Below are 12,303 nucleotides of genomic sequence, written 5' to 3'. Positions count from 1 at the left end.
CAAGCGCCTCCACCATTAGTTGCTCGATAATGGAGACGGACGCGGTTTAACGCTATTGATCGCGCTGGTGTAAGAGAATTGTCACGCAGTCAACCAGCAGTCGTGAAGGAATTATGCTGAGTGAGCTTTGTGTGCGATTTTTTCCTTTAAATTTTTTCCAAGAATACTGATATAACATAGCATGAATGGTGTGAGGATGATGTTAATGCAGCAATACAACGAGAATGTGAGCGAACATGCAAAAAGGTGAACATTGTACAATTTTCAATGGGCGGAAGCAAAAGTGCACACACGTCTCGAATCAATACTGTTACCATTATGACACAGTCGGAACGTAAAAATGCAAACATCAATAATTGGAATAGAATATAAAACGGCGAATGAAAAATGCATTAAATGAAACTTGAAACAGCGACACGAGTTGGAAGGTTTGCTCTGCCTTCCGGATGTTTTGGGGTGTGTTAAAACGATAATACAAAATGATAGCATAAGACAGCACAAGCGAGCTCAATGAAGAGCCTTTCGGTTTGGTTTTTTTCTGCTACCCACAGGGAAGGGAGGCGCATTCATTCTTGAGATTTCGTGATGGTGATGAAAAATGGCGAAATATTTAGTGACCTACTTTTTTAACACTTCTTGTTGTTGAGAATCCGTCACCGCGACGATAATTATCACCCTGTGAAAAATGACAGCGAGAAAGCGGGAAAAGTTGAAATTTAGTTTTCGCGATACGTCAGCAGGTTGGCCGGCTTGTTCTTAATTGCAGTTACTTTCTGATGGCGCAGAAATTAATGAGCGTGGGAGAGTGTGATTATTTCGGGTGGTGTTGCGTGGGCGCTTTTTTGTGAGGTGTGGATGTGATGGTGATGATATTTCAGAAAGATTCAGAGAATAATATCGAGATAGAGAATAAAGAAAGGAGGAATCGGTAACGAGTAGCGAAGGATAACTTACTTGATGGGATCGGAGAGTACCGAAGTTGTCACGACCTCGGTAATTATCACGAGCATTGTAGCCATCGGGCTGGAACTGTAAAGCCGGTTTGTAGAATCGTAAGCAAAGCAGGGTAAAGGGAATGCAAAACGAACAGGATGAACTTTCTTACCTGGAATAGAGTTTCCGAATTGACGCCATGATGGTGGCCCATCGGTTTTCTTAGCGTATTTTTTGGCGAATGCTGCATCTTGTTCTGACTAGATGGCTGAGGTAATAGTACGGGCTCGGCATAGGTCACTTCTTCGACCTGTGGAAGCAGTTTGGGTTCGGTTTGTATCCTGGAAGAGAGAGAGAGCAAAATTGAATATTAATAGGCTGTCCGATATGCACGAGTCTAAAATCCAGTCTAACCGATTCACGTTTTGCCGCTGCTCAAAGTATTCATATTCCGTATCCGGATAGGGGAGATTGTCGTCTTCGTCTTTATGGCAACGCCTGCCACAGAAGTAACCAGTGATGAAGCCAACCAACAGGGCAAATATAGCGCCAGCGAGAACGGCCATCACTAGCGTTTCCACGGTGTATTGCGCATTTATCAGATCGGGAGTTATCTGTGGACCTTTGTCATCATATGCGTTTTTGTCCTGCATTATGCTAATCATATCGTTTCCTGGTTGATCCTTACTGGGCCGCTGTGGGTCGTAATCAATGTCACCTGCAATAAAATACATATGGTGAACCCACATCTTTTTACTATTGTGTTACACTAAGATAAAATTTGGTTTAACATGGCGTATCACAGAAACACACAGATTTCGCCAAGAATCATGCAGTGTTAATGGTATCCGAAGCATTACAAATTGATACCGGATGCAATATGGTTTCTATCGGAAGCACCCCATTTACCTCCGGTACAAATTTATCACCATAAACCGACACGGATGCGTTACATATTAATCATAATCCATATCAATTTCTTAATGGCATCCCGGGTATAGCAAAACCGACATTGCACCACTTCCCCTGTCTGAAGCATATTGCATCGTACAACTGTGCACAAGTGAAATGAGTCAATAACCCATTAGAAAATCCAATCATCCAACACCCTCTCGCAAAGTCTGACAGATACATCAAAGTTCGGAATCAATAATTAAACAGCCTTACTCCTCGTAGCTGCTGTATGTGGCGAATGTGCCGGTACGTACCTCGATATCCTTGCTTTTCCACGTTGGCATCTTTAGGCATCTTGCCGGATGGGCAGGCAGCGTGATCCCCGGTAGCAACGCTCTGGTAGAAGTAGTTCTCCTCCGACCACCGTGGAGCTCCATGTGATCGACATTTGCCAGCAATTTTGTCCCAGGCACAGTACGGATCCTGTAGCGCCACGCACTCGCTGGAAGTTGGTTTGCGTTCAGTGGGAAGAAATAGGACACAAGAGAAAAGGGGGGCACATCAGTGAAAATGTTGGCCATCGTCGCTTTCATCGTCACCGGGGGGAAAAACCGCCCGTAACTGAACTGCTATAAGAAGCTATGAAAATGAATGAGGTCTCGGTAAAAGCGAAAGCCATAAATGAAAATTTATTTCCTTCGCTTTTTCCCGACAGTGATGCGGTTGCGGCTGTTAGTCAACGGTTGTGTGTGTTCGGCGGAAGCTTTGCCGCGTCGCGTTTTAACTTTCAATCACTATAAAGTATTATGCACGACTTCAGGTGGTACTTTTCCTGCCACCACCAGCCAGGCTTGCGGGACCCCAACACCAATACGTGCCCACGCGTTTAATTACCTGCAACTTGTTATCTTTTCACTGCTGCAACGGTGTAATTTAATCGCTATCACGGTAGTATCGGTGACTATAATTAATTTTCCATCATCATAGCTTCCGTCCTTCGGCGTGTCTGTTGTTAGTGTTTTCCCCCCATTTTTTTATTTGATTTCACGATGTCGGCGGTAGCATTTTAACGCGAGGGCGATAATTAGAAGCATGGAAATAAAGTAAAGGATTTGCGTCAATAGTTGTTGTTATAGTCATCATTTGAAATATCCATAATTATGGTTTGAATAACTTCGACATCTGATGAACGATATAGCGACATTTGTAACATACTCAATGATCATGGTATTAGTGTGAGTAACGTAAAATAGAGGTTTACTGTTGTAATTGATTTTTTTACGATGGAAGAGATACCTAATGACATGGTTGATGATTACGATCAAACAAACGAGCAAACGATATTTGACTACTTCAACAAATTTCTATTAGGACTTGATTTTGCTGAATTAAGTGCTTTCTAATTTAATTAGAACTAAATACATTCTGTATGAATGTCACATTCTGAAAATTAATGCTGACTAAGGTTTATTGCTCAGTTTTGATTTCTATTATTAATTTTATGTTAGCTGTAGTTCAGGTTCATCTCAAATATCTTTTATTATTTTTTTACTTATCTGTAAGTGTGGTACGATTTCAGTTCAATCTAGAACTAAATTAAACAAAATTAAAAATAATACACAACCGATACACAGTTACATAAAATATAATTGAGAGAAACTTGATAGACAGCAATCTAAAATGAACATTTTTTAATCTGATGAACTTTGTATGTGTTTTAAGCTAGAGGACATATGAATTTCTCACTAGTATTAAAACCTTTCTATGCCAAGGCTTATTTTGAAAACGGCGTGAATGTTTCAGTAGCTGAAACCTTTGAAGAAATATACCTTAACAGCTTTCGTCTCTTCTAAAATGTTATCTATGGGCGAGTTGTAGAAAATTATTTTCTGGGCTGGAAAAAAATATATACTGAAACCAAAAATACTATTTCTAACATGAGTCAATAAAAATTTTGAAACATAACATTTTTTAAATTTTTTATAATGTAATCCATGCAAAATTAAGCTCATTTAGAACACGCAAGACGGAGTAAAAATTGTCTTTAAATTTTTTAAGAACAATTTTTTGGACATTTGAAATAATCATACTTTTTATAAAAATAAAACGTTTTGACCGCAAATAATAATTTTGATGTAAATTACATTTGAAACGCTCTTGGTGACAACAATCCTAAGTGTGGTTATTTTCAAAATTTTTCAACAAAACATTTCATTTAGTCTATTTTGACGTAGAACTACGTCTTTCGGAAATCCTCTAATTGAGGGTGTAACATGAATGCCTGAAATCGTAACATTTTTGTCCAATTTTAAATGCTCATCAATCGGTTGGTGTTTGAGGGATTTCCTTCGTTTCTTAAGCAATCGATTGGAAAATTTTTTACGCATCCAAAATGCGGATTAGAAGTTCTTTGTTATGACGTATACTGTTAAAATACTACTGTTTTAAACGTAGATTCCGACCAGTCAGAGCTGGAAACAAGGTCAAATATTATCCAATGTGGATGTTTTAGGAACCGGAATAATATCTAGAGACCGGAAACAAACCCCAGATGTCATTTTGAATTCAAGATAGCAACTTCCGGTCTTTGGAAAACAGTCGAAATTGACCAAACACCACCCAATATGGTTGATTCTGGATTATTCTGTTAAATAAACTTAAAGTTTAAGTTTCAGAGCATTTTTTATTGTTTTTAAAAATAATTGTTCTTCGATAAAATTAAATGGTTTTCACAGTTATTTTAAATCAAAATTTCTCTAGTGATTAACCTCCTAAATACATCCGTTTTCGAGTTATTTTTATTTTAAGTTTAAAAAGTTTACACAAAATTCGAATTAAAGCAAAAAAAAATTTTTTTTTTCGATCTTTTCCAAAACTTTTAGTAAAAAGTTCAGGATGGAGAAATTTTAAAGCATTTGCTTCAATTTCAACACATCCAGGGATATTCATATTCTAATATGATTCCAATAGTACTTTCAAATTATCAATCTCTAGGCATTTTAAAAATGCATACGTTTTATATAAAATTAGGTTTAGAGGATTCAGTATATAAATTTATAGTACATAAAGTACATAAAATGTCTAGTATACAAAATGCCTCAATGTCAATAAGTTTTAATTCGAATCTCCGCCGCTTGTGGCGCTGCAAAATCTATTTTCATTTTAGTCTTGCATTTTAGAGAAGTCTTCAACAAAGTTGTAGGTTGTTATCAAAAACTCCGCTGAAGACTATTTTCTTCCATTTTTGCTACTTTTGTTGATATAACGTTTTATGTTAGACTAGTCCTCGAATAAGATTTTATTGAATATCTTCAGCAACTGGCTCAACTTATATTCGAATATCATTCGAATACATAATTTTGTATAAGACACAAAAAGAGCTTCTACACAGACCGAATTACTACCAAAAAATGTGAAAAAATATCATTTTTTGTACATCCTAAGCTAAGCAAAAACTAGCAAACAAAACCTGCGTTGGAATAAGTATTACACAGGTCGACAAAAGCGAAAAAAATGTTGCCCCAAAGCTCAAAATAGTTGTCCCAAAAACATTATAGTTTCAAACCATCCTTGTGAATTTTAGTGCCCCTCGTATATGACCTCCCAGCTGGTCTCGAGGTACGATGCTGGCCTAACAAGCCAGTCGTCGTATGTTCGAGTCCCGGTTCGGGAGAGACTGTTAGTGTCAGTAGGATCGTAGCGCTAGCCCCGCAATTGTCCTGTACATCAAAAAGTTGGCTGCGAAGTCTGTGTATAATAAACGAAAGGTTAAGTTCCGAATCGGAATGTAGCACCAAGGCTTTACTTTGCTTTCGTGTATGTAAAAGTACGTCAAAAGTTCTCAGAGAAATCGCTCGCCGAACCCGTCGCTTCAAAGTCGCATGTGAGAAAACTCATTTAAGTCACTCAAAAAGTAATCTTTCCTAGGAACACCAAAACTCACAGGAATGGTTGAGAAGCTTACAGGTCGGACTCGATTATGTATGATTCGATTATATATAATTTTAGACTCGATTATATATAGTGGCATTTTTTTTTTTATTTCAAATATGACTAATCTAAAACTAATATTTCGTAAGAGTATGGATGTTCTCTACGCTTAACGCGTAACGCGTAACGCTTAATGGAAAGGAAAAAAATTGAAAGAAATAATTTGAAATGTGAACTTTGTTTTTAAATTAAAAAAAAAATGCCTAAACAAAAATAATTTCAAAAACAAATTGGAAAAATTAAAAAATCTAAATTTTCAAATATATGAGAAATTAAATACAAAAAAGTAAGAAATGTGTTTTCTGACTTTTGGGGGAATGAGTCAAAAATAAAATTCTTCTTATTTATTCGAAAACAACAAATTATTCATGTAAAATAAATAAAAAACATTTTTTTCTCTGATTCGATTATACAGAAAATTCGATTATACTTACTTTACTTTAGAAAATTCGATTACAGTCATATCTCTATATAAGGCAACCTCGATATAACGTAACTTTTACCTCAATATAACGTAACTTTTTAAGATGTATTCAAATTGAAAATAAATAATACAGCAACTGTTTTTGGGATAAAAAATGCTTCAAAAAATGTTTGTAGTAAGTTTGTTTGTCTGACCTGTATTTATTTTTTTCTTGGGCAAAACCCATGTTTACTAGTGTTATTATAATCACTCTACGAAATTGTCTCTTTCAGTATCTTCATCATCTAATTTTCGTTTCAAAACAAGCCTTAATCAACTGTTTCTTCGAATTAAAAATATTTTATCGACTATTGCATTGTTACAATAATTATATTTTCAAATCTCGAATTTGTTTCTAACTTCTCAGTCTCGCACTTTAGACAAGTTGTGTCTTTAGCAAAGTTGTAGACAATGTCGTCATGAAAAAAAAAACTTTGCTATATAAAAACTTTGCTAACACTTTTATTCTACTTCTCATTGTCTTGGAGATATAACATTTTACATAAGACTAGACCTCAATTTTATATTTTTTTAAATATTCAAAAAAAATTAAATATTATTTTTAGGTATTCAAAAAAAATCAGCATTTAGAAGGTAACAATGTTCATTATATAATTGTACATCATCCGAACACACAACTTTGTAGAGGACACAAAAAAGATACAAAAAAGATAGTTTCTACGCGGACCGAGTTACTGCCAAAAATGTTAACAAATTAACATTTTTTCGCACCCCCAGCCCAGATCATAATTACGCAAAAACCTAAAATCATTCAAAGTCTTGCTGATTTCATGTATATGTTCCATTGAACGCGTTTTATGTAAGTTTCAATGACTTTTTAAGGATGAGACCGAGCGTTGTCATGTAGTAGAATCACTTTATCAAGCCTTTGCTCATATTGTGTGTTTTTCATGCAGTACTGGGCTAAATCGCATCAACTGAAATCCATTCGGTTTCAACAGCTTGTAATCAATAACATCTCCTGGTCCCAAATACACAGTATAACCTTTGCAACGTATAATTCGACCAAGCCGACGACGTAGCACCTCGATAAGGACTGACTATCTTTTCTTTGGGTTACTGTAATTAATCTATTTTTCATCACCCATCATGATGCGATGAAAAGTTGTTCACAGGCGAAAAAACGACGCTCAATGTTCCTTAGCTTCAAATCAAGATAAATAAGAAAAATAAAATAAAGATAATAATAAGAGCAAATTCATGACACCTTAAAAAAACTGGAAATCAGCTAAAACTAGGACAATCCTTCTATAACCTTTTTCTTAACTTTTGTTTTTGTATGACATATAATTTGACCTTCCAGTTGGTCTCGAGGTACGATGATGGCCTAACAAGCCAGTCGTCGTATGTTCGAGTCCCGGTTCGGGAGAGACTGTTAGTGTCAGTAGGATCGTAGCGCTAGCCCCGCAATTGTCCTGTACATCAAAAAGTTGGCTGCGAAGTCTGTGTATAATAAACGAAAGGTCAAGTTTCGAATCGGAATGTAGCATCAAGGCTTTGCTTTATGACATATAATTAATTGAAAATTTGACTATTATTTGGCTCTCGAGACCCCACAACCCTTGCCCGGTTCTGCTCACCACAATAAAATCACTAATGTGTCAATTAGGGGGGGGGGAGGGGGAGTTTGTGATTACTTTATTTATTGACTAATAATTATGCAGAATTTATTTTCTGTGTTCTGCCACAAACGGTGACATATCAACACTATTACATATAATTTAAGTTTTATTTAATTAAAAGGTTGTAATTGCTTCCGCAGTTAAGTGAATGTAATTGTAGGAAAATTGTAAACTTACTGGTCTAGCAAAAAAAAAAAAGAATTTAAAATTAAACCTTAACCTAATCTTACACCTATCTTACTGACTATAAAGTGAGCTAATCGTTGTAATTGAGGATTGCAACGATTTTTGTCGGAACTTATTGATAACTAGCTGACCCGGCAAACTTCGTCCCGCCTATTTTTGTGTTTAATTTAATAATTTTCAACATTCCAAATTCATGGATTTCTTGCGATTTGTTTATATCGTTTGAAATTATTGGTTTTATCGGAATGACAACATCCTCGTCTTTTGCCTTTAGTACATCACCTCTATTACGGAAATACTTATATTGGGTGGTATTCAGATATTTTAGTTGTTTTTCAGAAACTGAAAGTGGTCATCTTCGAATTCATGATGGTGTCCAGGGTCAATGCTTGGCTTCTATACATTATTTCGATTACGGAAATATTCATATGTAGTAGTATCCGGCTGTTTCCCAGAAGTTGCCATCTTAAAATTCAAAATGGTGTCTGAGGTCAATTTTTAGCTCAATGCATCATTCTGGCTAAAGAAACACCCATAATAGGTGTTATTTAGTCGTTTTCGGCTGTTTTCCAGAAACCGGAAGTCACCATCTTAGAATTCAAAATGGTGTCTGTGGTCGATTCTAGCTCCTGTGTATCATTCTGGTTTCGGAGCATCTCATATTGGATAGAAATCGGCCGTTTTCGGCAGTTTCCCATTGTCTGAGGTCGATTTGTGGCTTCAGTGCATCATAGCAATCCCGGAAATACCCATATTGAGTGTTATTTAGTCATTTTCCACTGTTGTTTAGGAACCGGAAGTCGCCATAATGGATTTCAAAATGGCCTCTGGAGACAATTTCTGGTCTCTGAGCGTCATTCTGGTTAAAGAAACACTCATATTGGGTGGTATTTGAGGTAAAATGAGAGACAATTTCTGGCTCGAGGTCGATTTGTGACTTCAGTGCATCATAACAATCCCGAAAATACCCATATTTGGTCATTTGCCGCTGTTTTTCAGAAACCGGAAATCGCCATCTTGGATTTCAGAACGGCATTTGGAGACAATTTCTGGTCTCTGAGCGTCATTCTGGTTAAAAAACACCCATATTAGGTGGTATTTGGTCATTTTCGGCAGTTTTCCAGTCACCGAAAGTCGCCATTTTACAACTCAAAATGTTGTCGGAGGTCGATTTGTGGTTTCAATGCATCAACACGATTTCGGAAATACCCATATTGGGTGGTCATATCCCGCTGTTTTCCAGAAACCGGAAGTCGTCATCTTGGATTTTGAAATGATATTTGGAGACATTTTCCGGATAGAAACCGGAAGTTTCCATCTTAAATTTAACAATGGCGTCTGGAGTCGAAAATTTTTCTTGCTCTCAGAAACCTCAACATATCAATTTTGGTTCCATTTGCTCGATTATTTCTCAAGATGTGCTGAAATGTGTGTGGAACCCCTCCTTTCAGAAGAAGAAGTCGAAACATTATAAACATCTTTGTTACCCCTAAAAATATTCACCTGCCGAATTTGGTTCCATTTATTTGGTTAGTTCTCGAGCTGTGCGAAATTGGTGTTTCATTTGTATGGGACCCCTCCCTTCCAGAAGAGGGAGCAGTGTCAAACCATTATGGATGACTTTGTTACCCCTAAAAACATCCACCTGTCAAATTTGGTTCCATTTGCTTGGTTAGTTTTCGAGATGTGCATGAGTTTGTGTTTCATTTTATGGGACCCCTCCCTTCCAGAAGAGGGTCAAACTATCTTGGTCACCTTTCTCGGCCCCTAAAACCCCTATATACAAAATTTCACGCCGATCGGTTCAGTAGTTTCCAAGCCACAGACAGACAGAAAGAAAGACAGACAGACAGACAGAGCTGCATTTTTATATGTATAGATGATTTGGTTTGACATATTTTTTAATATTTCCACATTTGTAAGCCTGTGTAATTCATTCGTACTAAAACAGCGAGGACGCTTCAATATCATTTTCAGAAGTTTATTCTGAATCCTTTAAAGCATCTCCTTTCTGGTTGTACAACAACTTGTCCAGATGGGAACTTCCTGTAACATTTATGGTCTAAATATTTGTTTGTAAATTGACAGTTTATTCTTGAGGCAAAGTCTAAAATTTCTGTTGATAAAAGAATACAAATATTTTTATATTTATTGCACTTTGTTTGAATATTCTCAATGTGCTCCTTGAAAGTAAGATTTTTACCATAAATTTTTCCCAAGTATTTAACTTTGTCAGACCAATTTAAGATTGCGCCGTTCATCTTAACAACATGTTTATTGGTGGGTTTGAGAAAAGAAACTCTTGGTTCACGAGGAAAAATAATTAATTGTGTTTTTGATGCATTAGGAAAAATCTTCCATTTCTGCAAATATGAAGAAAATATATCTAGACTTTTTTGCAGCCTACTGCATATGTATCATATTGTATCGTCACAAAACAGAGATTTCTCACATCCTGGTGGTAAATCAGGAAAATCAGAAGTAAGAATATTATATAAGACTGGGCCCAAGATACTTCCTTGAGGTACACCAGCTCTAACAGGCAATCTATCAGGTTTGTTTACGATATGTGTCAGCTCACATGAACATCACGTTTTAGATACGTCAAAATCGACCAGCACTTACTGCTGGCGTCACAAATAGCGGAACGTAGTGGCGTACCTGATACAAATTGTAGTTTTGTATATATTGTTAAAATGTATGTTACGGAGTTGCACGCTGACAGTGTTTCTTCATTGTCATTGTAAAACTGAGAAATTATTTATAGTTAAGCTTGTCTTCGCTTCACAGTTGCGGAACTATAAAATAATTTCGATAACTACGCTTCAATGGAATAAAATTGAGCACTTGGAAAAAACACGTTTACTTGCACTCATAACTTTAACCAAATTACAGATTTATTGTAGTTGCAGGGATTCCGTTGAAATAAACAACATCGATGAGAAAGTAACATTGTATTGATTTTAAAATTATAACAATTTAAATTTTATTTGCGCAAATAGGACTATAACTAAACTATATTTGCCATAGGGATGTGTTTCAAAATTTTTGTTAAACATTGTTTTATTATTGAAACGTTTTTTGAATATGCAACATTTTGAACTTCGACTGCGCCGAAAAACTCCACTCCTGTTTATTTAGAAATTTGCAATTAAAAAGTGTAAAAAAGTAGTGAATGATATATTTGAGCAGCGAAAGAGTATGCAATGTAATGCCATTAATAGTCATAATTAAGTTTTTGATACTAACTCAATATCACTGAAAAACATGTTTCAAAAGCTTGATTGTGGAATTATCATCCTCCGTGTAAGCGCATGGTTTCCAGTACATATAAGCACCATAGTTGAAGACCATGCGCCTCCATTGACTATTACTAAAACACCGAAGTTAAAGCAATGTTTTGAGCACACAATTCAATAGTCATAAATTGATTAGTTTAGTCAAAGTGGGCGGAAAAAACAAAAGAATGTTCAAAAGTAATTGGCGCGATTCAAACCGATGCTCTGCACTGCAACAATTTCGACCCAATCAATCAGAATAAGCGAAAATTGCATCAACTAATGATTATCTTGCGCGCATGTTTACTGCACTGCTACTCAATCAAAATACTCGCACTTTATAGTTTCATAAAGTGCACATTCCGGCCAAACATCAATTAAATTATAATTTAGAGTTTTGTTTGGCCAAACTGTAATTACTCGTTTCTAAAAGTTGGCTCTTCTGCCGAACTTACCGTACCGTGCCAGAACTCAACACAGTCGACTAGTGTAAGGAACAGAGAGCGAGCGAGAGAGAGAATGCTGCACGGCGGGAAGAAATATTGGCAAGGTCCGGAAGAAAAACTAGGGTGAAAAGTAAAACTTCATTTCACGCGACCTCAATTTTATATTTTTTTAAATATTCAAAAAAAATTAAATATTATTTTTAGGTATTCAAAAAAAATCAGCATTTAGAAGGCAACAATGTTCATTATATAATTGTACATCATCCGAACACACAACTTTGTAGAGGACACAAAAAAGATACAAAAAAGATAGTTTCTACGCGGACCGAGTTACTGCCAAAAATGTTAACAAATTAACATTTTTTCGCACCCCCAGCCCAGATCATAATTACGCAAAAACCTAAAATCATTCAAAGTCTTGCTGATTTCATGTATATGTTCCATTGAACGCGTTTTATGTAAGTTTCAAT

General features: G+C 36.0%; 1 protein-coding gene across 9 annotated transcripts in view; it reads right to left on the bottom strand.

The window, feature by feature from the left end:
- LOC129731044 (semaphorin-1A) overlaps positions 1 to 12,303 on the bottom strand; it is a 446,018-nt gene that overhangs the window by 37,455 nt on the left and 396,260 nt on the right. For 3 of the 9 annotated variants that reach the window (XM_055690762.1, XM_055690761.1, XM_055690763.1), the window contains exons 14-19: positions 2,722 to 2,833; positions 2,142 to 2,329; positions 1,348 to 1,651; positions 1,106 to 1,274; positions 955 to 1,029; positions 623 to 676 (exon numbers count right to left, since the gene is read on the bottom strand). In XM_055690762.1, the coding sequence (XP_055546737.1) occupies positions 623 to 676; positions 955 to 1,029; positions 1,106 to 1,274; positions 1,348 to 1,651; positions 2,142 to 2,329; positions 2,722 to 2,833 (902 nt within the window). The remainder of the gene's footprint in view (positions 1 to 622; positions 677 to 954; positions 1,030 to 1,105; positions 1,275 to 1,347; positions 1,652 to 2,141; positions 2,330 to 2,721; positions 2,834 to 12,303) is intronic. The other 6 variants (XM_055690765.1, XM_055690764.1, XM_055690767.1 and 3 more) reach the window with 3 other exon arrangements.

Source organism: Wyeomyia smithii, chromosome 3 (genome assembly GCF_029784165.1).
Source record: "Wyeomyia smithii strain HCP4-BCI-WySm-NY-G18 chromosome 3, ASM2978416v1, whole genome shotgun sequence".
NCBI classification, from domain to species: Eukaryota; Metazoa; Arthropoda; class Insecta; order Diptera; family Culicidae; genus Wyeomyia; species Wyeomyia smithii.
The sequence above is the reverse complement of the archived record's forward strand: the minus strand, read 5'-3'. Positions and strand labels throughout refer to the sequence as shown.